Here is a 25,814-nt window from a genome sequence, read left to right as displayed (position 1 = left end):
CAATTTTAAACCCTTCAAGTGAATTACCTCCTCTTTCAACATTGCCTGGGTTGCTGCATCTTCCTTAAGACTGGTATCATATGGGTTATCGAATCTGTCACCTAATTCTGGGAAACACTGCAAGAATCAGAGAATCTTACAGCACATTATCAAGCCATTTAGCCCATTGTGCCTGTGGCCAGCTCTTTGAAAGAACTATCCATTAATCCCATTCCCTTGCTCTTTCCCCATAGCCCTGCAAGTTTTTCCTTTTCAAGTATATAACCACTACCTATTTGAAAGCTGCTGTTGAATCTGCTTCCACCAGCCTTTTGGGCAGTGAATTCCAGATCATAACAACTTGCTCCTTATCTTCCCTCTGGTTCTTTCGCTTATCATATTTAATCTGTGTCCTTTGGTTACCGACCCACCTGCCATTGGAAGCAGCTTCACTTTATTTACTCCATCAAAACCCCTCATGATCTTGAACACCTCGATTAAATTTCCCCTTAAACTTCTCTGTGCTAAGGAGAACAATCCCAGCTTCTCTGGTCTCTCCACATAACTGAAATCTTTCAATACTGGCACAATTATGATAAATCTCCTCTACACCTTCTCCATGGCCTTGATGTCTTTCCTAAAAGGTGGTGTACAGAATACTCCAACTGAAGTCTAACTTGTGATTTATGAAAGTTTCGTGTAACTTGGTTTATTTTCTACTCTGTGCTTCTTTATATAAAGCCAAGGATGGTGTGTTATGCAACAACAACATTTTGTATTTATATAGCACCTTCAACATAATAAAACATCCCAAGGCACTTCACAGGAGTCCCACAAAGCAAAATTTGACACTGAGCCACATAAGGAGATATTAGGGCAGATGACCAAAAGCTTGGTCAGAAAGCTGGGCTTTAAGGACTGTCTTAAAGGTGAAAAGAAAGGTAGAGAGGCGGAGAGTTTTAGAGAGGGAATTCCAGAGCTTAGGGACTAGGCAACTGAAGACACAGCCGCCAACGGTGAATTAAAATCAGGGATGCTCAAGAGGCCAGAATTAGAGGAGTGCAGATATCTCTGAGGGTTTTGGGGCTGGAGGAGATTATAGAGATAGGGAGGGGTGAGGCCATGGAGAGATTTAAAAACAAGGATGAGAATTTTAAAATCGAGGCTTTGCTTAACTGTGTGCTAGTGTAGGTCAGCAAGCACAAAGGTGACGGGTGAAGGAGAACTGGTATGAGTTAAGGCACGGACAGCAGAGTTTTGGGAAGTTTACAGAGGGTAGAACGTGGGAGTCCAGCCACGAGTGCTTTGAAATAATCATGTCTGGAGGTAACAGAGGCACAGATGAGAGTTTCAGCAGCTGATGAGCTGAGGCAGAGGCGGAGTCGTGTGACAAGATGATGGAAATAGGCGGTCTTAATAATGGCGCAGATATGTGGTGGGAAACACATCTCAAACTAAGGCTGTGAACTGTCTGGTTCAGCCTCAAACAGTTGCCATGGAGAGGGGTGGAGTTGGTGACTAGCGAATGGAGCTTGCTGGAACTGAAGGCTGTGACTTTGGTCTTCCCAGTATTTAAGTGTAGAAATTCTCTATTTATCCAGTACTCGATGTGGGACAAACAGATTATCAAATGCTAAGGATGCATGTCATTTATTAAAGGCTTCAGGCTGTTGTCTGTCTGGGGATGTTGATGTGAGGATCCCATTATCCTGTGGCAAAGGTGATACTTGGTGATCAGGACACAAAACTGGCTCCACGTTACAATGACCCGTTCATTGTATTCAATGGGAAATGTCCCTCTCAAATGGGTTTCCTTTGTTTTCTTAAAGTATTTCGAGCTGCACAAACAGTTGAGCTGTTGGGAAATCAATTATAGTTATGCAGGATGCAGCAATATCCAAACATTAATGTCTCACATGGCCAGATGTCATATCCAATAAACATTTGGTGTGCTTGTTTGCTTCAAAGACAACAGTTCTATGCTGAAAGATGGCCAATGACATATAACTTTAGTATTTTATCTTTGATTTCGGTTTCTCTGAATTCAGTGGCTCATTTGGAATTTGCATCATCTATACAGAACATCTTATTGTGAAAGTCGGCCAAGAATTTCTGCTGGTCAGATGAAGAAGGTTATTCAAAAAAGAGGATTCTAGTTTTGTTTTTTTCCAAAGTATTGTGCTGTTTCAGCATCTTCCTGTGTCTTCCTACTCCTGTGGATCAATTAACCCTCAAATAACCCAGACCAAATACTTCGAACCTTTACCTTTTGATCGGACATCTTACTGTTTTCTCCCTTTCAAATAGGACAGGAGAAAATGGTGGGCATCCCCATGTACTTTCCAGTGAGCAATATTTTGTGAATGCAGGTGAGCGATTGAGGATGATGGTGTTGGGTCATGTGAGACACAGGCTGGCATTTTTCTCTGTCGTTTTCCCAGTCATGGTACAGAATGTGGGAAAAATTTCAGGCTCTGAGGTCTCCCGCTATCTCATGGCTCAACAGAAATGTTCCTACTCCCTTGCCTTCATAAGGGATCCTGCTGGCCACTCTTCCCCTGCCCATTGATAATGATGGCTGCTAGGGAAGCAGGGCCCATATCCGGAGGGATTTCTCTCCCATTTCCCCATGTCCCAATTTGCTGCCATTTCCTGGCACTGGCAGGAGCATCTTGGACCTCTGCCTGTGGAGAGAGAGAAAGAGAGATAGGATCTCCTACTTGCCTCCTCTTGCCTCCCTCCAGTCAGGCCACAAACATTTAACTGCTGAACCCTCTTGTCTCAGCCAAGGCCTTCAGTGGGACATTGGTTCTGATCTTTACGGCCCTTCTGCCCCTTTGAAGGTTTCTCGCCAGCTCCCTTAGTGCTGTAATGGCTGTGATGTTCTCCCCTTCACATGCTTGGCAACATGAATCCTGCCAGAAGACCAATAGAGGATGACAGCTTAGAGTTCATCATACAGGATGAACTCTGGCCCAGCGAAATAGGTTGGGGTTGTGGTGGATTCGGAGGGGAAGAACTGAAGTTCCATCCAGCCAACTACAACGCAATGCGGAGAATGTCAGCCTTGTTTTCCTATAGACTAAAACTACCTTCTTGTATGACAAGTTGTCATACACATGAGAACAAAGTGTGGCAGAAAGCCCAAAATCTAATGCTTGCCTCTGCTCCAGTGTCACATTTCCATTTCCTAGAGCAAATTGTTAGTGTTCAGGTCTAGGCAGCCTCCTGCTCTTAGAAGCAGCACAGTTCACAACTCTAGAGAAGGCATTTTGCCCATCGGGCCTTTCTTAGAACAATCTAAGCTGTCATCAATTATCCATTCTCTCCTCATCCCTCTGTATCTTCTTGTGCTTCAAGTATTCATCCAGTTTTCCGTTAAAAGATACATTGGCCTTTGCCTCAGCTGTTCCCGGTGGAAAACCTAAGAGCATAAGAAATAGGAGCTGGAATAAGCCGTGGAGCCCCACGAGCTTCCTCCGCCATTCAATAAGATCATGGATAATCTTCAACTCTTTCTCACCTGATCCCCGCATCCCTTAGATTTCAAAAATCTATCAATTTCAGTCTTGAATCTATTTAATGACTGAGCAGCCACAGCTCTCTGGGATAGAGAATTAAAAAGATTCACAACCCTCTGAGTGAAGAAATTTCTCCTTATCTAAGTCTTGAATGGCTGACCCTTATCCCGAGACTATACCCCCTAGTTCTAGACTTTTCAGCCAGGGAAAGCAGCCTCTCAGAATCTATCGTGTCAAGCCTTCTCAGAATCTTATATGGTTCAATGAGATCACCTCTCATTCTTCTAAATTCTAGAGGGTAAAGGCCTGTTCTACTCAACCTCTCTTCATAGGACAATCCTCTCATCCCAGGAATCAGTCTAGTGTACCTTTGTTGCACCCCTGTAATCCTTCCTTAGGTATGGAGACCAAAACTGTGCACAGTACTCCAGGTGTCCAGGTACACCAAAGCCCTGTACAATTGGAGTAAGACTTCCAGTCCCTTGCAATAAGAGAAAGACGTGAATTTATATAGAATCACAGAATGGTTACAGCACAGAAGGAGGTCATTCAGCCATTCATATCCATGCCAGCTGTTTGCCAGAGCAACTCAGCTAGTCCAATCCCCCCCTCCCCCCGTCTTTTCCCCGCAGCCCTGCAAATTTTTTTCTCTTCAGGTAATTATCCAATTCCCTTTTGAAAGTCATGATTGAATCTGCCTCCACCACACTCTCAGGCAGTGCATTCCAGATCCTAACCACTCACTGCGTAAAAAAAAAAAGTTTTTTCACTTGTCGCCTTTGATTCTTTTGCCAATCACCTTAAATCTGTGTCCTGTGGTTCTCGACCCTACCGCCAATGGGAACAGTTTCTCCCTTCTACTTTGCCCTCATATCTCAAAAAAAATCAAATCACAACCACCAGATGTCCCAAAGTAGCCAATGAAGTAGTTTTTGAAGTGTATTCACTGTTGTATTGTAGGAAATGCTGCAGCCAGTTTGCACATAGCAAGCTCCCACAAACAGCAGTGTGATAATGACCAGATAATTTGTTTTTGTGATGTTGATTGAGGGATAAATATTGGCCAAGACACTGGGGAGAACTCTCCTACTCTTCTCTCACATAGTACCATGGGATCTTTTACATCCACCTGAGACGGCATACTGGGCTTCGGTGTAATGCCTCATCTGAAAAACAGACAACTTACACACAAACAGGCCGGGATTTTGACCCAACCCCTCCCCCCCTCCCCCCCCCCCCCCCACTCAAGACAGGAGGGTACGGAGAATTGCGGCAGGCGGCAGGGGAGGTGGAGGACCCATCGCCTCCCCGTCGCCCAGTGATCTTCCCGGGGGCAGGACAGGCTGACACTGGCCTCCCTGCCCAGAGGCAAATTGAAGCCCTTAAGTGGCTTATTAACAGCCAATCACGGGCCTCTTCCTGCTGCTGCTGGGATCAGCGGCAGGGGTTGGGGATGTGGTGCCTCTGCTGCGTGGGGAGGACACCTTGTAAAATGAGGCACCCTCACTGTGGGCTTCAGGTGGTGGGGGTGGTGGTGTTGTCTCCCTCCTTTGTGGCCCATGGAGGGCCCCCACCAGGAACCAATTCACCCTGCCCCCCCCCACCCCCGGGACCCTCCTCCCCCTGGACTGAACGCCACCCCCTGCCCGCCCCACCGGGGTCTTCCAGACTGGCCCTGGCATCCCCGCCTCACCTTCCTGGCACCTACCTGGGCCTGGGTCCAAGGCCTCTGCAGTTCAGGCAGTGGCCTCCGCTCCCAGTAGGACAGCTGAGCTGCTGGCCCTCTGATTCCCATCCTTTTAAAGTCTTGAAAGGGACAGGGATCTCCCCTCCTAAAACACTGACAAAAAAGTCTGGAAGATCGCTTTGTGGGTGGGGGGAAGAAAAGACAGAGGTGGGGTTCCCTCGCCTTTTTGGCCTGGCACTGGGAGCCCCGCCTCCAGCACAAAAAAACACCAGGCTGCTTGTTGGGTGGACCATAAAATTCTGTAACTAAAGGCCAACATTTACGTTACAATTTACATTCCTTATTGCTTATGTTAACTTGCTATGTTTTGTGTATAAAGACACCCGAATCCCTCTGAACACTAGCATTTTATTATTTTTTCACCATTTAATAACTTCTCACCATTTAAAAAATGTTTTGTTTCTCTATTGTACCTACCAAAATGAATAATTGACACCTTCCCGTATTATACTCCATCTGCCACCTTCTTGCGCATTCACTTAACCTGCCTATATCCCTACTCAGACTCCATGGCTAGAATTTTACGGTCCCTCCAACAAGCAGCCTGGTGGTTGGTAGGGGGTGGGGGGGGCGTGGGGGTGCTGACAAATTGAGTGTGAGGCAGGGGCTGCTGTTGCTGACACCGTCCCACCTCCGCTGCAATTTTACGCTGAGCAGTGGTAGCGAGAAATGACCCACCCGCCCCAGGCCAATCAGGTCCCTTAAGTGGCCAATTAACTGGCAGTCAAGGGCTGCCTCCTGCCGCCGCTGGTATTTTACCTGCGGCGAGTGGGCGGCACAGGCCCCAAGAACATCGCCAAGTAGTACCTGGCAGCCTTCTTGCGGGCTGATGGGGTGGGGGGTGCCCTCCTGATTGGACACCGTGTGCCCCACGGAGGGCTGCCCCCAAAGCCCCAACTGCCCCCAACACACACTTCCCCCCTCCCCCCCCCCCCTTTAACTGACCCTTCTTACCTCACCAGGGCCTGGCTAATTGTCCCCAGCGAGGCCCCAAAAACTGACCTCCTTTCTGGGATCGTCCTTCCTCTTTCTGCTGAAACTGGTTGCAGTCCCAGCAATGGCCACTGTGTCCGGTGGCGCTGCTGGGACTAAGAGCTGCCGGCTCGCTGATTGGCCAGCAGCTCCATTAGGCGGGACCTCCTGTCTCAAGGAGGTGGAAGTCCCGCCCAAGGCCAATTAAAGGCCTGGGGAGCGAAAAATCCCAGCGTGGCTTCCCAGGGACAGCGGAGGTGAGCTCGTCACTGACCTTTCAGCTGGTGGGCAGGGCCTCCTGCCCAATGTTAAATTCCGGCCCTTGTGTCCTCCTTATAGCTTACTTTCGCGCCTAGCGTTGTATCATCAGCAAACTTGGATACATTACACTTGTTCCGCTCATCTAAGTCATTAATATAGATTGTAAATAACTGAAGCCCCAATACTGATGCTTGCGCCACCCCACTATTAACAGCCTTTCAACCTGCAAATACCCTACTCTCTGTTTTCTGTCCTTTAGCCAATCGCCCATTCATGCTAATATGTTACTCCGACCCCATGAGACCTTATGATGTGTGTGGCACAATGGCGCAGTGGTTAGCACCACAGCCTCACAGCTCCAGCGACCCAGGTTTGGTTCTGGGTACTGCCTGTGTGGAGTTTGCAAGTTCTCCCTGTGACCGCGTGGGTTTCTGCCAGGTGCTCCGGTTTTCTCCCACAGCCAATGACTTGCAGGTTGATAGGTAAATTGGTCATTGTAAATTGCCCCTAGTGTAGGTAGGTTATAGGAGAATTGTGGGGATGTGGTAGGGAATATGGGATTAATGTAGGATTAGTATAAATGGGTGGTTGATGGTTGGCACCGACTCGGTGGGCTGAAGGGCCTGTTTCAGTGCTGTATCTCTCTATGACTCTAACCTTTCATGTGGCATCTTATCAAATGCCTTTTGAAAACCCAAAAGTACCACATCCTCTGGTTCCCCTTTATCTACACAGCTATTTACATACCGAAAAGACTAATCGATTTGTCAAACACAATTTTCCTTTCATAATACCATGCTGACTCTATCTAATCATATTATGATTTTCTAAGTGTCCTGTTACCACTTCTTTAATAATGGGTTCCAGCATTTTCACAACAGATGCCAGGCTAAATGGCCAACAGCTCCCTGTTTTCTCTCTCCCTCATTTCTTGAATAGTGAAGTTCCATTTGCTGCCTTCCAATCCACAGGGAACATCCCAGAATCTAGGGAATTCTGGAAGATCAAAACAAATGCATCCATTATCTCTGCATCCACCTCGTTTAAAATCCTCGCATGGAGGCCATCAGGCCCAGGGAACATGTCCCATTAATTTCTCCATTACTTTTTCTTTACTAATATGACTTACTTCAAGTTCTTCACTCTCATTAGACCCTTGATTTACCACTGTTTCTGGTCTATGTTTTGTTTCTTCTACTGTGAAAACAGATAGAAAATATTTGTTTAACGTCTGACATTTCTTTATTCCCCATTATAATTTCTCCTCTCTCAACCTTTAAGGGATCCAGGTTTACTTTTGCGACTCTCTTCCTTTTTACACACTTGTAAAAGCTCTGACAATCTGTTTTTATATTTCTTGCTAGTTTACTCTTGCATTCTATTTTTTCTCTGTATCAGTTTCTTGGTCATCCTTTGCAGTCTTCTAAAACCCTCCCAATCTTCAGGCTTACGAGTGTTCTTGGCAACATTATAAGCCTATCCTCTTAATCTAATACAATCCTTAACTGCTTTAGTTAGACATAGATATATAGAGCCCATGCAAAATTGAAATCAATGGGAATCATGGGAAAAACGTCCACTGGCTAGCATCATACCTAGCACAAAGTTGGAGGCCAATCATCTCAGCCCCAAGACATCGTGCAGGAGTTCCTCAGGGTAGTGTCCTAGGCCCAACCAACTTCAGCTGCTTCATTAGTGACCTTCCCTCCATCATTAGGTCAGAGGTGGGGATGTTAACTGATGATTGCACAATGTTCAGCATCTTTCGCGTCTCCTCAGATACTGAAGCAGTCCGTGTCCATATGCAGCAAAACCTGGACAACATTCAGGCTTGGGCTGATAAGTGGCAAGTTACCTTCACGCCACACAAGTGCCAGACAATGACCAATTCCAACAAAAAAGAATCTAACCATCTCCCATTGACATTCGATAGCATTACAATCGCTGAATCCCCCACTATCAACATCCTCGGGGTCGCCATTGTCCAGCAACTGAACTGGACCAGCCATATAAATACTATAGCTACAAGTGCAAGTCAGAGGCTTAGAATTCTGTGGCGAGTAACTCACCTCCTGACTCCTCAAAGCCTGTCCACCGTTTACAAGGCACAAGTCAGGAGTGTGATGGAATACTTTCCACTTGCCTGGATGGGTGCAGCTCCAACAACACTCAAGAAGCTCGACACCATTCAGGACAAAGCAGCCAGCTTGATTGGCACCCCATCCACAACCTTCAACATTCACTCCCTCCACCACCGACGCACAGTGGCAGCAGTGTGTACCATTTACAAGACGTACTGCAGCACTCGCCAAGGCTCCTTAGACAGCACCTTCCAAACCCGTGATCTCTACTACCCAGAAGGACTAGGGAAGCAAATGCATGGGAACACCACCACCTGCAAGTTCCCCTCCAAGTCCCACATCGCCCCAACTTGGAAATATATCGCCGTTCCTTCACTGTCACTTGGTCCTGCTGTTGCTGTGTTCCCGGCTCTCCACTCATTTTATCCCTGCTGCTCTCAGCCACTGGTCTTGTTCTCCACGCTTCAAAAAATGTTTCCATGTTTCAACAATCTTCTGTATTAAAAATGTCTCCTACTCTCTCTCACTTTTCATGCTACCAGGGCATGGGGGCATTTGAAATAGCCCTTGAGCTGACCATTCTCAATTTTAACCTGTTCGTCAAAGCAGGAGGCAGGAACACACACCCAAAGATGGCAGGAGTCTGTTTGACACATGTACGTCAGGTCATGATGACATCATTGGGATCCAATTGCCATTTTAACTCAGCAGCCTGAGTGGGGTTCTGCAGTTGGCAGGGAATAGCATCAAAGCCAGAAGAAGTTCGAACAGGTAAGTTTTTTTTAAACTTTCCTTGTCGGGTCTCAAGGATGGCCTGGAGGAGAAGGAGTGCTTGTCTATGTCTGACAAGAAAAGTTTAAGCCTGCACTAGAGTGAATTGCAACATCCGCCCCACCCTCCATCTCTATTGTGAGACCCTGCGGGATGGCCCCAACAGCCAATCCAGCCAGCTGCCTGGTGTCAACATGATTTTTTCATCACTTCCCACTCAGAACATGTGAGAGGTTGGCCAGTGGCATTTCTGGTGCTGCAAGTGTGTTTCTAACTTGCATCTTTGCTCACCCATTCAAAACTGGTGGTCCGCAGTTAAAATTGGGCCTGCACTCTGCTAACCTAGTGTGCGACCCCAGTGCATGTGGGTTGCTTAGTTGCCTATTCATTGAATCTATTAAAACATGTTTATTCCACTTCGGCTTGTGCTGTGCTACAATGGGACAAAATGTCTGTTTGGCATCTCAGCTAAAGAACATGATGGGAGGATCCGTGAAGAAAATGAAAAGAGACAAACTAAAATATGCAATAAATGCTTATTTAAAACGCATGCTTGAATACCAGTGCGTAGCATTCTGGGCTGCATTGAGTACATGAAGATATTCTTGAATGGGAAGGAATCAGCTTATCTGATTGTGTGAGAGGGGAATAGAGAGGGAGAGGAATGAGAACGAGAGAGAGATTAGTTGTGGAGGTCAAGGAGAAATAGCAACAGTGTGACACCACTGCTCTGTTCCTACAGATTCTTGTATTCTGCCAAGTCCTAAGGGATGACACTCAATTTTTTAAAGATGAAAGGCTGCATGAAGTCTGCTGGCAATCAAGCATTGAATCTCTGGCACCCAACCAACTGAGATCATTCTTTCTGTGCTTGTGAATGAGGTCATATGTTTCAATTGATGTCCTCTATCTTCAGTCTCCTTGTAGAGAATAACTCTCTCTCTTCCCTTCTGGTATCAGATTATCTTCCCTGACCAACAGACCTGTAACAAAAGGCTGGGATTTACCCAGAGCTTGCCAAACATCAGAGGCCATAGTTCTGTGGACTCTTCTACCCTCTTATCCTTGGATTCTGGATAAGTTCAGTTTAACCAAGTGATTGAGTGGAACTGTCCTGTTTAAGCTCTCTGGTTCTGTCAATGAATGAGAGATTGGAAGCTGCATTTCAAACAAACACTTATTTACAAGATATGGAAAAGCAGCTGCCAAGATGCCGACACCTCCATTGAAACGACTGGAAGTGGAATTGAGCAGTCTTACGCTAACTCCCTCAAGGCTTTTAACGGTCCTTACATTTTTTTAACGTTGGTTGCATCAATGTGAAATGTTTTTGGTGCAATGCCTATCTCTCACCACCTTGTGGCTGTTAACAGTCACTGCATGGGAAACAATCTGGGCTCTGGAATGTCTGGAACCATCTCTGACAATACCTGTGGATTCAAGAATAATACTTGATGTGCACGACTGTCAATATTTTATCAAATCTGCTTGAAATGTCCAAGTGCGTGTGACTGGAAAAAATCCCAACATCCTATAAATGCAGATCCCAACAGATTAAATTTTCAGCAGAGGGTCAGAGAATATGAAACCTGCTTGGACATAGGTGAGGTATTAATGTTGCTGCAACATACCAAGCACCCAGAATTGGGACTGACCACAAATGATTAACAGGTGATCAGTGAGACAGCAAGTGGGACAGTTCAATATCACCTGTCTTACACTATCAAATAAAGCTGAGATCTACTCCTTTGTCCTTTCTAAACTCCAACTCACCTCTATGAACAGTTCTTCACAGAGGTCTCTTGTCCATATTCTGGCTGGATTAGCGTGTGCACTTTCCTCCTTTTCCTTATAGCTGTTGCTTCCTATCCATGATAACAAATAAACATTCAGCATCACTCCCTCCCTGTCCATGAAACACCACTGACCTCTCTATAGGGGGTATGCCCACATGCCTCATGAGGAGGGCACAATTAGGTATCCCGAGATCTTTGTCACACTGGGTGTTGTCTTTGCCACTTTCGACTGTTTATTCCTTCGCTTAATGAGATGTTTCCCCCGAGAGGCTTCCTCAAGTAGTTGCTTCTGATTTGACTGAACCTAGATTCTCTATCAGAGTTACCAGCCATATCTTTATTGTTCTGTACACTCAGGATTCTGATACTTAGCCTTAATGTAGGACACTCCCTAATTTTCTTCATGAAGCCCATTAAGCAATAATTTGTGTAATTTGAAATTAGAATAGAATTCAGAAAACTGGACAGCATTGTCCCTCTCCAACAGAGAACTCTGAAATAATCCCAATTTACATGAATAAGCCGAGATGACACAGACAGTCGATGGCAAGCTCCTCTCAACGTGGAGTACATCCAATACCCAATGCAGGTACTTTCCGCTGCCCTGGTTCCAGTGGGTGAATTTCAGTCCTATCCTGCTGACCTGATTAGGACCAGGATTCCTAAATTTTAAAATGTTCCACCAACCTAAAATTTTGGGTTTTAAAGGAGTTGGTGGGAAAGCAAATATAAATTTTTTTTTCCTGCTATTCTCAGGTGTATATTTACAGTACTAGCAGACATGTCTTTGATATTGCTCACGATTGTTGATCAACAATTGCAATGGGGAAAGTTATGTGAAGTAAGTGTGGCACTCACAGGAGCTGCATACTATCCACGTGACTTTCATATATTACAGCTCCTGGTGCCTCACAGGATACACTGGAATGTGACAGTTGAAATGTGACAGGAAGTGTGCACTATTTGCAATGCTTTTAATATATTATAGTTGTATGTATTTTATGGTGGATTAGCAATGTATTTTTACAGTTTAAGCCACTATCTGAATATAAGCAGTTTTAACTCCTCTGAGCAATGTGGGCAAAGAATAAATTAATCCACTTCAGGCTCATTCTTCCTTCATTTGGTTTTGCAGAGCACATAAAAATACATTAGCGTATAAATAGTGAAAGTAAATGAAACTGAATGTTGTTTGAATGTTTGTGATACTTCACAATTAAAATGGAGTTTTCCTAATTTTGACTGTTAGCCCCTGTTCTGTGGAGCGTGTACCCCTGCCGACAGGCTGAATGATATTTTTCCTGTCCCAGTCTGTCCCATTTGAGCATTCACCTCCCTCTGACAATCCCTGGCCTAGACCGAGGGCAGGAAACAAAGGTAAACTCTGCTGAGACAGACAGTCAGTTAACATTTCAGCTGGGACATTTCTGGAGCGTAAGAACAAAGAACAAAGAGCAAAGAACAGTACAGCACAGGAACAGGCCATTCGGCCCTCCAAGCCTGCGCCGATCTTGATGCCTGCCTAAACTAACACCTTCTGCACTTCCGGGGCCCATATCCCTCGATTCCCTTCCTATTCATGTATTTGTCAAGACGTCTCTTAAACGTCGCTATCGTATCTGCTTCCACCACCTCCCCTGGCAGCAAGTTCCAGGCACTCACCATCCTCTGTGTAAAGAACTTGCCTCGCACATCCCCTCTAAACTTTGCCCCTCGCACCTTAAACCTATGTCCCCTAGTAACTGACTCTTCCACCCTGGGAAAAAGCTTCTGACTATCCACTCTGTCCATGCCGCTCATAACTTTGTAAACCTCTATCATGTCGTCCCTCCACCTCCGTCGTTCCAGTGAAAACAATCTGAGTTTTTCCAACCTCTCCTCATAGCTAATGCCCTCCAGACCAGGCAACATCCTGGTAAACCTCCTCTGTACCCTCTCCAAAGCCTCCACGTCCTTCTGGTAGTGTGGCGACCAGAATTGCACGCAATATTCTAAGTGTGGCCTAACTAAGGTTCTGTACAGCTGCAGCATGACTTGCCAATTTTTATACTCTATGCTCCGACCGATGAAGGCAAGCATGCCGTATGCCTTCTTGACTATCTTATCCACCTGCGTTGGCACTTTCAGTGACCTGTGGACCTGTACGCCCAGATCTCTCTGCCTGTCAATACTCCTAAGGGTTCTGCCATTTACTGTATACTTCCCACCTGCATTAGACCTTCCAAAATGCATTACCTCACATTTGTCCAGATTAAACTCCATCTGCCATTTCTCCGCCCAAGTCTCCAACCGATCTATATCCTGCTGTATCCTCTGACAATCCTCATCACTATCCGCAACTCCACCAATCTTTGTGTCGTCCGCAAACTTACTAATCAGACCAGCTACATTTTCCTCCAAATCATTTATATATACTACAAACAGCAAAGGTCCCAGCACTGATCCCTGCGGAACACCACTAGTGACATCCCTCCATTCAGAAAAACACCCATCCACTGCTACCCTCTGTCTTCTATGACCGAGCCAGTTCTGTATCAATCTTGCCAGCTCACCTCTGATCCCATGTGACTTCACCTTTTGTACCAGTCTGCCATGCGGGACCTTGTCAAAGGCTTTACTAAAGTCCATATAGATAACATCCACTGCCCTTCCCTCATCAATCATCTTCGTCACTTCCTCAAAAAACTCAATCAAATTAGTAAGACATGACCTCCCCTTCACAAAACCATGCTGTCTCTCGCTAATAAGTTCGTTTGTTTCCAAATGGGAGTAAATCCTGTCCCGAAGAATCCTCTCTAATAGTTTCCCTACCACTGACGTAAGGCTCACCCGCCTATAATTTCCTGGATTATCCTCGCCACCCTTCTTAAACAAAGGCACAAAATTGGCTATTCTCCAGTCCTCTGGGACCTCACCTGTCGCCAATGAGGATGCAAAGATTTCTGTCAAGGCCCCAGCAATTTCTTCCCTTGCCTCCCTCAGTATTCTAGGGTAGATCCCATCAGGCCCTGGGGAATTATCTACCTTAATGCTTTGTAAGCTTAGACTTTTCCAGATGTTGGTTGACTTACCACAGTTTCTCAGTATTTACTGTTCTTATTAAGCATCTAAATGGGGCTCTATTGAGAAGTGAGTTAGAATATTGTCATTTTGCCCCTTAGAACTTTGTCTGAATTGGGGCCTCACAAGTTGGGGCACAGAAGTGGGATTACTTTTCTTCTTTCATGATTGTATCGAGACTCTCAGCACAAGCCATAAATTGGCATTCACTCAGGAGGCATGAGGATTTCAATCCTTGTAAATGAAACTACTGCACACGTGTAAAAAAATGACTTGAATTTATGTAGTGCTTTTCACGCCTTCAAGATGCCCAAAAGCCCTTCACAGCCAGTGAAGTACTTTTGAAGTGTAGTTACTGTTGTAATGTAGGAAATGTGGCAGCCAATTTGTGCACAACTGAGCCACAGCTGACACTACAAGTGGGTACTTCTCTTAGACTGGGATTACAGTAATTGGAATTAAGACCTCTGGTTAAGAGATGCCACTGACATTGTAAAATGTCAGCCATGGCACTCACACCTCTGAATCAGAAGGTTTTAAGTTCCACTCCAGCAACTTGAGTACACAATCTATGCTGAGACTCCAGTGCAGCACTCAGGGAGTGCTACAAGTCGGAGGTGCCGTCCTTTGGATGAGATGACTGAGGCCCCTTCTGTTCTCTCAGGTGGACATGAAAGATCCCACAGTGTTATTTGGAAGAAGAGCAGGAGAGTTCTCCCCAGTGTCCTGGCCAAAATTTATCTCTCAGCCATCATCACTGAAACAGATTACCTGGTCATTATCATAGAGTCATAGTCAAAGAGAGATACAGCACTGAAACAGGCCCGTTGGCTCACTGAGTCTGTGCCGACCAACAACCACCCATTGATACTAATCCTACATTCCCTATCACATCCCCACCATTCTCCTACCACCTAATTACACTAGGGGCAATTTATAATGGCCAATTTACCTGTCAACCTGCAAGTCTTTAAGGTCATGAGAGGTGCTCTATAAATGCAAATCTTTTTCTCATGGAAAGATTCCTTCCAATTACAACTACCAGCAAAATTATAATGCACTGACTTAGCTCGAAATAGGGAACTTGATGCCACACATAAAATGTACCTCATTGTAGGGATGCAGTGCAGGAAAATGTAGCCTGATTCAAACTCCCTTACGTGACCTAAACATGCCTGATGCCGACATCAGGGACAAAGCATGGAGTTAGTGTTGGATTTGCTCAGCATTCACATCCAGCTGCACAAACTTGTGTAAAACTGTTTTCTGAACCGTTTCACCGCATAGAGTGCTCCAACTGGGTCATCCGTTCTTCACCGAGTGTTTTGTTTCCCCACAGATGACCTCACCTATCGCTGGCTACTGAATGAGTTCCCCAATTTCATCGTGTCTGGCAGGCACCATTTTGTTTCCCAGACGACTGGGAATCTTTACATTGCAAAAGTGGAAGAGAGCGACGTGGGCAATTACTCCTGTATTGTTAGCAGTCCGTCGATTTCCAAAAGCGTTTTCAGCAAGTACATTCCTCTCATCCCTCAAACTGATGGTGAGAACCCCCAATTTTGCAGCTCTTCTCTCTTTGCTTTTGAAGGGCGGAGAAAGAAAACATGTAGGTGTCCAGATGGGATTTGCTTTGGGCCATTAATGCAAAGATATTTTGAGCCAATATGGAAACCTCCCAAAAGCATGTTGTTTAGAGCCTATAAGTTTTATTGTAGACCGTAGGAATTCATAATCTTGTGCTGAATTTCGCACGTTGATGACACACCTCGGGAATTTGTACATGGAGGCCCATCTGTTGCGAATAATAGTGGGAAAGTTCTGAAGGACCACTGATCGCTCTCCCTAACTTTGGACGTGCAGTCCTGGCTCAAAGTTTCACAGAAGTTTATCAGATCTTGTCTTACGCTTGCTCAGAGACTCAAGAAGGAGTCTCCCTGGCAGAATATGGAAGTTCTTCATTTTTCCAGTTGTCCCACCTTTCCTCCCAGCCCACCTCCTCTCCTGAATTCTCTGACTCTTACAACCGAGTAGCAACTCTTCAAGTATGGGTCCACAGCATGTTATATGGAGGGCATTGCAGACTCTAGCTTTGCCCACACTTAACTTGTGCACACATGGACACTATCCAGCAGGAGTTACCAACCAGCAATCTAGAGCAGGAGCATTCCCTAGCCAGTGGACATTGAGACCAGTTGTAGCATCCAACTGTACCCCTAGTTGAGAGTAGCTAACTTGGTATGGCCTGGCCATCAAGTCAATGTGGAGGTGTTCTACACTCAAGCTGCCCAAATGTAGGGCTGCATTTTGTATTCCTCCCGGCGGCGGGCGCTGAACATGGTGGCTGTGCCCCACAGGACCTGCTCCACCGCGCCGATGCGATTACGCGGCGGGCAGCAATCCTACATGTTCACAGGGGCCTCCCTGCCCCAATCACGTGGTGGGAGCGGCCTCGGTGACACTGTTTATGGCGTCACCTTTTGAAGAAGCACGTGCTGGCGCCATTTTAAAAGGCTGCCAGCCCTGCAAACAGTGCACCATAACACAGAGTTCACCCCTTCCCCCCCCATCATTCAGAGTGCAGAGTTCACCCCACCCCCACCCCACCCATCATAGTGCAGAGTTCACGCCTCCCCCCCCACCCATCATAGTGCAGAGTTCACCCCTTCCCCCTCACCCATCATAGTGCAGAGTTCACCCCTCCCCCCTCACCCATCATAGTGCAGAGTTCACCCCTCCCCCCCCCACCCATCATAGTGCAGAGTTCACCCCTCCCCCACACCAACCATCAGAGTGCAGAGTTCACCCCTTCGGCCCCCCCCCACCCATCATAGTGCAGAGTTCACCCCTCCCCCACACCAACCATCAGAGTGCAGAGTTCACCCCTCCTCCACCCCATCCATCAGAGTGCAGGGTTCACCCCTCCCCCCCCCATCCATCAGAGTGCAGGGTTCACCCCTCCCCCACCCCATCCATCAGAGTGCAGGGTTCACCCCTCCCCCACCTCATCCATCAATGTGCAGGGTTCACCCCTCCCCCCCATCCATCAGAGTGCAGGGTTCACCCCTCCCCCACCCCATCCATCAGAGTGCAGGGTTCACCCCTCCCCCCCATCCATCAGATTGCAGGGTTCACCCCTTCCCCCCTATCCATCAGAGTGCAGGGTTCACCCCTCCCCCACCCCATCCATCAGAGTGCAGGGTTCACCCCTCCCCCCCCATCCATCAGATTGCAGGGTTCACCCCTCCCCCCCATCCATCAGATTGCAGGGTTCACCCCTTCCCCCCCATCCATCAGAGTGCAGGGTTCACCCCTCCCCCCCATCCATCAGATTGCAGGGTTCACCCCTTCCCCCCCATCCATCAGAGTGCAGAGTTCACCCCACCCCCACCCCATCCATCAGAGTGCAGAGTTCACCCCACCCCCACCCCACCCATCAGAGTGCAGAGTTCACCCCTCCCCCACCCCACCCATCAGAGTGCAGAGTTCACCCCTCCCCCACCCCACCCATCAGAGTGCAGAGTTCACCCCTCCCCCACCCCACCCATCAGAGTGCAGAGTTCACCCCACCCCCACCTCACCCATCAGAGTGCAGAGTTCACCCCACCCCCACCCCACCCATCAGAGTGCAGAGTTCACCCCTTCCCCACCCATCCATCAGAGTGCAGAGTTCACCCCTTCCCCACCCACCCATCAGAGTGCAGAGTTCACCTGTTCCCCACCTCGGTGACGCTAGTTTTCCCTGGAAGGCACGTGAGTGCCATTCGTCATGCTGAAGATCGGGAACTGAAGGTAAGATCACTATGGTTTACATTTTAATTCATGCAAATATGTAATTTAAATATGCTAATTCCAGTCCCATTGCAGAGCTGTGGAGGGGCCGCCATGGAGCTTCCCTGCCGGCGGGGAGCTCAGGCCCGACAATCCCAGTGCGGGTTCCCTGGCGGCTGCTGCGGCTCCGATTTTCCATCTCCCCCCGCCCCCTCCCCCCCAACCCCACAGGACCCGACATCGAGCTGGGAACAAAATCTAGCCCGAAGAGTGCAGATTACTGAAGGCTCAGCTCAGTGGGAAAAGTTAGTAGATGCTGATTTGTTCTAGCAGGTGTGCAACGTCCAGTGGGAATCACTGAGTAACAGTCAGCTCACCACCACCTTCTCAAGGGCAATTAGGGATGGGCAATAAATGCTGGCATAACCAGTGACTCCCACTTCCCATGAATGAATAAAAAAAAGTCAGGAGAGGGAACCCTGTCAGTGATTTACTTTATTCTCTTCCCCCGCTAATCAGTAGGCACTGTGGCCAATTGTGTTGTGCCAACGTGTGCTTTTTTTTTTCTAACCCGTTATTTTTTAAGGCAACCATTAGATCCTAAGCCCCTTTTCTTTATTTTTGTTGAGTGGGGCTTTTATTCCTCAGGCCCCCTTGATATGTAAATCAAATAAATAACTTTATTAAAAACAGATAAATGAAACAAAAGTCAAATTAAAATGCCATTTTCGGCATCGATGATGCACTCCAGCCCCTGCGGTGCCCACCGGTCGCGGACGGCCTCAAGTAAACCGGCGGACACCGCATGCTCCTTCTCCAGGGACACCCAGGCACGAACATAACCTTGGAAAAGGGGCAGGCAATCAGGGCGGATGGAGTCCCCGATGGCCTGCAGCCTGGCCCTGTGAATTGCCACCTTGGCCAGGCCTGGGAGCAGACTGACAAGGAGATCCTCCTCCCGGCCCACACCCCTCCGCATCGGGTGCCAACGTGTGCTGTAGTTGGGACTAGCGCACTGGGTGCAAGCTAAGAATAGAAACTGGGACCCTCCTCCCAGTATTACATTTCAGCTACTCATTGGCTGGACTCGATGAGCCATCAGGGAGCCAAATGGTCATTTTGTTGCAATTGCTAGTAAATGATGAATGAAAGTTAAATCATTATAAGCAACCTGGGAGTTTCCATAATTATGTTGCCTTGTCCTGTTGTTCATCTTACTCATGTAGCACATATGACTAAATCATTACAAGCAACCTTAGTAAGATTTCTTGTACTGTTTGATTTAAATCTCAGGCGTAGTGAAAAGATATCCTGCTGACATCAGGGTGCAGTTCACTGATACCCAAGTCGTGACGGGCCAAAATCTAACTCTTGAATGCTTTGCACTTGGAAAGTAAGTATGAGGAATAAGGTCGCTACAGTTTTAAGGGTGGTGTAGTCCTCTCTCACTGGAAGCCATTTTTCTCTCACTTGCAGATATTAATGAGGCATCGGACTTAGATAGGAACAGGAGTAGGCCAATCAGCCCCTCGAACCTGTTCCGCCATTTAATTAGATCATGGCTGATTTGTACCACAACAGCATTTACCTGCTTTAGTTCCCTTTCCCTAGATACACTCGCCTAACATCAATTAGTCTATCTCAGTCTTAATATTCCAGTTGATCCAGCCTTTTGGGAAGAGAATTCCAGATTTCTACTAGCCTTTCTGTGAGGAGGTGCTTCCTGATTTATTCTCTGAATGGCTAGGCTCTAACTTTATGATTATGCCCCCTCATTCTGGATTCCCTCATTGGAGGAAACAGCTTCTCTGTATCTACCCTATTGAATCCTTTAACCGTTTGATAAACCATGGTTAGATCACTCCTCAATCTCCTACACATGAGGAAGTACAAACCAGGTTTATGCAACCAAACCCCATAATTTAACTTTCTTTGTTTATCGTTCTTCAATCTTGTCCTGTCCTTTCCATGGCACGACTCCTTGTTGGGAGACAGATGAACAGGAGGTCACTGCCTTCATTACCTTGCCCAAGAGGCCATTCTTAAGGTGTGAGCCTCACAAATCTCATCGGAGCACAGCAATGTACAAGCACGTCGAGGACGTCCAGCCGGCTTTTGTCAGCAGGTTCTTAGCCTGTGGAGGGCATTGCACAAGGGTCCATTCCTGTCAGCACGAGATAACCACACCCTTTCTAACTGGGGGAACTGGATGGCAATCGGGAGTGGGAGGGTTGGCTGATTTTATTTACCCTTCCACTTCCTCCGTCACGTGGGTGTTGAGACCAGTTATACAGCCCCAGCTCCTACCCCAGGTAAGATGATCAAACCCAACACAGATCTGGAATTTGAACCAGTGACGTTGCGGTTTGCGTAACTTCATTACCATGTTGGCTCTGCACCGGAAGATATTTTCTTCGCAGTGCAAATCTTTTAGGAGCAGTTGCGCTTACTCCAAGGTGAGCTTTGGGAATGTTTTTGTGCTCTCCACTTACCCCTGGAGTATGGGCTCTGCAAAGGGCAGGAAAAGTGCCTTTCCCTTGGGCTAATATTCTCAATAAATTGAGAAATACATCATGCATTTAATTTTTAGGCTGGATCTTTGATGGTCAGCTTAGATTGACATAGCCTACAGTTGGCCTTGGTTTTCGGTTTGACTTTTGTTCTAGCGCTGTCATACACAAGCCTGATCTCACACTCTGTCTCTCTCCCTCTCTGTCTTCCTTTCTCTTTCCCTCTCTCTCCCTTCAGCCCACTCCCTCAAGTCCAGTGGCGGAAGGTGGAGGGAAGCTTGCCAAGCAGCGCTGAGCTGCTCACCTTCAACTCGGTCCTAAGGCTAACAAACATCCGGCCTGAGGATGAAGGGACTTACGTATGTGAAGCAAGAAACTCCAAAGGAAAGGACCGCGTTGAGGGACGGCTCACTGTACATGGTAAGGGAATCCATATGCCCAGTGGCCAAGCAAGACTTGTTTTCTGAGACTGAGGGGCTGCTTTTCCAAGCAAGTTATGCTAAAGTTTTACAAATCACTGGTTAGGCTTTGTGTCTCTTTCTGGGCATCACATTTTAGGAACGATGTTGAGGTCTTGGAGAGGGTGCAAAGGATGTGAACTAAAACGGTACCATCGATAAGGGACATGATTTATGTGTAAAGTCTAGAGAAACTGCTGCTGATCTCCTTAGAACAAAAAGGTTAAGGAGAGACTTAAGGAATGTGTTCAAAATTATGATCAGTTTTGAGAGACAAATGAGAAATTGTTCTCACTGGCAGCGGGGGTCAGTAACCCAAGGACACAGATTTAAAATAATTGGTAAAGCAACCAGAGGGCGATGAGATTTTTTAACCCAGTGAGTTGTGATCTGCAATCCATTGCCTGAAATGGTGATGGAAGCAGATTCAGTAATAACTTCCAAAAAATAATTGGATAAATACTTGAAAAGCAAAAATTTGCAGAGTTTTGGGGAAAGGGCAGGGCAATGGGACCAATTGAATTGCTCTTTCAAAGAGACAGCCTGGGCACAATGGACCAAATGACCCCCTTCTGTGCTGTATGATTTCTATGATTCTGTCAGTGATATGGTTCAGCCTTTAAGGGTTTGCTTTCCAGATGAGGGGTGAGAGAATTCCGCTTATTTGTCGACGTCGCTCACTGCCTCACAGTGTGACACATTGTGACAGGCTGCCTAATCATGTCCTCAGCCTGTTAAGATGTACGTCACCAGCCTTGGATCAGTTAACAGCCCCCTACCAATCATACTACAGCTTTCATTTCATTGGGTTCTTGAAAGGCCTTTTGACCTGTTCTGTTGTCGTGCTGTATAGTTTAAAAAGCCTAAGAGGTGATCTTAACCCTGTCCACAGGATAGTGGCTGGGCAGTTACCAGTTAGACTCAGCTGTTGATGCCCCACACCCTTCCCACAGGTTCTGATATTAAACTGCAGGCTTAAGACATTCATTGGCAGAAACCAGTGTCTACCTTTAAATATGCAAATTGGGCTCTGATGATGTCAAGAGGCTGGGTGAGGCTCATAAAGAAAATTCTTTTTACTGTATTAGACTTTCATAGTAGGGTTTGGAGGAACAAGAGTGCTTTGCTTGGCCCATCGAGGAAGATTTAGGCCTCTCCTACCCTCAGCTAAACCCCCGTCCCCACCCTGCTCCACACCCTTGGTGATTACAAGGTCAGTCACCACCTCACCATGAGGCCGTTTGTTTATTTTATTTATTTACTTTATTTTTTTATTTAGAGGTACAGCACTGAAACAGGCCCTTCGGCCCACTGAGTCTGTGCCGACCATCAACCACCCATTTATACTAATCCTACACTAATCCCATATTCCTACCGCATCCCCACCTGTCCCTATATTTCCATACCACCTACTTATACTAGGGGCAATTTTTAATGGCCAATTTACCTATCAATCTGCAAGTCTTTTGGCTGTGGGAGGAAACTGGAGCACCTGGAGGAAACCCACGCAGACACAGGGAGAACTTGCAAACTCCACACAGGCAGTACCCAGAATTGAACCCGGGTCGCTGGAGCTGTGAGGTTGCAGTGCTAACCGCTGCGCCACTGTGCCGCCCATACGTCGATGGCAGCAGCCTCCTGCCACCTGAGATTGTGCCCTGGCCTGCAGATCAACTTCCGGCACTCTGACTTGTGCTGTTGAGGACTGGGAGTTGATATTTACCACATGCCCCGCACTCACACCCTACTCCTGCTCTCGACTTCTACCCCGAGTGCAAATCTGTTGGAGTGCTGTCTTTCAGATGAGACGCTAAACAGATGGCCTGTCTGCCCTTTTTAGGTGGAGAAGAGGGGAGTTCTTCTTAATATGCTGGCCAGTATTTATCTCTCAACCAGCATCTAAAAACAGATTATCTGGTTAGTATCACAAAGCTGTTTGTGGGAACTTGCTGTGTGAAAATTGGCTGCAGCTTTTACAACAGTGGCTGCACTTCAAAATGATTTCATTGGCTGTAAAGTGCTTTGAGACATCCTGAGGTTGTGAAATGCACTATAAAAATACAAGTCTGTCAAGACTGCCAGTGCTGGCATGAATTGAAGGGGTTTTGCACTGATGCTGGATTGTTCCCTACAATTCTGGCAGTGTCACTCATTTACAAGAGGCAGTGTGGCTTTAAGAACAATGCAAGTTTTACTATCGATAAAAAAAAGCACTTTAAATATTGACATAGTCCCAAAGGAATCTCTCCCATTTGAAAGAGACAGTTGGTAATGTATAGCTGGAGGGTCACCACTTTTCAATCATGGGGTAAGGTGAGGAGGTAGGCTTCCATAAACTTCCACAGCTGGTATAGGGATTGAACCTGCACTGTTGCCATCTTTTTGTATCACACACCAGCCATCTAGCCGACTGAGTTAACCAACCCCTGTTAATATTTGTAGAGGTTCATTATCTCCAATAGAAACGATCAAACCTTTGCATCTTGGAGAGGCCATTACTTGATTGCCTACAGCAGAGGATTTTAGAGTTGCAATTAAGGTGGAGAAAAAGAGGCTTGTTCTTTCAACGACCTTTCTACAAGTTGCCTCTTGCTGCTTTCATTTATTAGTGCATTCTGTTGCTTTGGTGACTTCACAGAAATTGAACAGAGAACATTTAGGATAGAAGTGGCAGAAAGGTGCTAGTTATTGGCTGTCAGTCTGTAGTTTTCCCTCTGCCCTTTCATGATGATTCATATTTTAAAAAATAATTTCTTCTGGCTTTCTTCACACAATTGGACAGCCCTGAAGTTGAAGGCTTTTATAATTGTGCCCCTTTGACTTATTTGACTCCTCGGTCTCACCCCTGTTGGCTGTCTTCCAGCTGGCTAAGGAAGACTGCCTTCCTTTTGACAGCAAGCAAGCAAAACTCATCTTTAGAGGTCTTATATATAAACCTAGAATGGACAGAAAGTCCTGCCAAGCTGACGTTTTACCCAGTTTATGGTAAAGCACACTTCCAGAGGTCGGAAAAAGTGGGAGCTGGATAACTCTGGGGAAAGAAGTAGCTGAGAGGCATGAGAATTATTGTATGGTATTGTTTTGAATTGTAGATGACCATTGTCCTCTTTATAGCCTGCACGCTTCTGCGTTGGCAGAGTTGTCAAGACAGTCCTTATATTTGAGATTGTTTAACTGAGCTCTTTGCATTATTTACTTATAATAACCCCTCTTGAATTTATCTGTTGTGTATAAATGAATCTCCTGGAGCTAAAGCAACTTTCTGCATTGCTGTTCCCAGTAGCTCATAGAGAAGTTGGAGATGGTGGTGGTTTCACGAGGGCAGGTGCAGTTATATCATCTGCCCACAAGCGAGCAGTGTGATAGAAATAGTTCTGGTGGAGATTTTGGTAGAGCAGGCCTGTCACATGAGAAGTTCTCTGATATGGCGTGCACAGACCGGGCAGTTCGCTGATGTGCCGTGCACAGACCGGGCAGTTCTCTGATATGGCGTGCACAGACGGGGCAGTTCTCTGATATGGTGTGCACAGACCGGGCAGTTCTCTGATATGGTGTGCACAGACCGGGCAGTTCTCTGATATGGTGTGCACAGACCGGGCAGTTCTCTGATATGGTGTGCACAGACCGGGCAGTTCTCTGATATGGCATGCACAGACCGGGCAGTTCTATGATGTGGCGTGCACGGACCGGGCAGATAGCTGATATGGTGTGCACAGACCGGGCAGTTCTATGATGTGGTGTGCACAGACCGGGCAGTTCTCTGATATGGTGTGCACAGACCGGGCAGTTCTATGATGTGGTGTGCACAGACCGGGCAGTTCTCTGATATGGTGTGCACAGACCGGGCAGTTCTCTGATATGGTGTGCACAGACCGGGCAGTTCTATGATGTGGCGTGCACGGACCGGGCAGATAGCTGATATGGTGTGCACAGACCGGGCAGTTCTCTGATGTGGCGCGCACAGACCGGGCAGTTCTATGATGTGGCGTGCACAGACCGGGCAGTTCTATGATGTGGCGTGCACAGACCGGGCAGTTCTCTGATGTGGCGTGTGCAGACCGGGCAGTTCTATGATGTGGCGTGCACAGACCGGGCAGTTCTCTGATATGGCGTGCAAAGACCGGGCAGTTCGCTGATGTGGCGTGCGCAGTCCGGGCAGTTCTATGATGTGGCGTGCACAGACCGGGCAGTTCGCTGATGTGCCGTGCACAGACCGTGCAGTTCTCTGATATGATGTGCACAAACCGGGCAGTTCTCTGATATGGCGTGCACAGACGGGGCAGTTCTCTGATATGGCGTGCACAGACCGGGCAGTTCGCTGATGTGCCGTGCACAGACCGTGCAGTTCTCTGATATGGTGTGCACAAACCGGGCAGTTCTCTGATATGGTGTGCACAGACCGGGCAGTTCGCTGATGTGGCGTGCACAGACCGGGCAGTTCTCTGATGTGGCGTGCACAGACCGGGCAGTTCTCTGATATGGCGTGCACAGACCGGGCAGTTCTCTGATGTGGCGTGCACAGACCGGGCAGTTCTCTGATATGGCGTGCACAGACTGGGCAGTTCTCTGATATGGCGTGCACAGACCGGGCAGTTCTCTGATATGGTGTGCACAGACAGGGCAGTTCTCTGATGTGCCGTGCACAGACCGTGCAGTTCTCTGATATGGTGTGCACAGACCGGGCAGTTCTCTGATATGGTGTGCACAGACCGGGCAGTTCTCTGATATGGTGTGCACAGACCGGGCAGTTCTCTGATATGGTGTGCACAGACCGGGCAGTTCTCTGATATGGTGTGCACAGACCGGGCAGTTCTCTGATATGGCGTGCACAGACCGGGCAGTTCTCTGATATGGTGTGCACAGACCGGGCAGTTCTCTGATATGGCG

At 47.2% G+C, this 25,814-nt stretch overlaps 1 protein-coding gene across 3 annotated transcripts in view; it reads left to right on the top strand.

Annotated features, from left to right (window-relative positions):
- The window catches only part of LOC137379721 (contactin-1-like), a 934,724-nt gene that overhangs the window by 420,462 nt on the left and 488,448 nt on the right, over nucleotides 1-25,814 (top strand). For all 3 annotated transcript variants that reach the window (XM_068050989.1, XM_068050987.1, XM_068050988.1), the window contains 3 exons: nucleotides 15,528-15,734; nucleotides 19,253-19,352; nucleotides 20,708-20,889. In XM_068050989.1, the coding sequence (XP_067907090.1) occupies nucleotides 15,528-15,734; nucleotides 19,253-19,352; nucleotides 20,708-20,889 (489 nt within the window). The remainder of the gene's footprint in view (nucleotides 1-15,527; nucleotides 15,735-19,252; nucleotides 19,353-20,707; nucleotides 20,890-25,814) is intronic.

Source organism: Heterodontus francisci, chromosome 18 (genome assembly GCF_036365525.1).
Source record: "Heterodontus francisci isolate sHetFra1 chromosome 18, sHetFra1.hap1, whole genome shotgun sequence".
NCBI classification, from domain to species: Eukaryota; Metazoa; Chordata; class Chondrichthyes; order Heterodontiformes; family Heterodontidae; genus Heterodontus; species Heterodontus francisci.
This window is presented reverse-complemented; position numbering and strand designations above follow the sequence as displayed.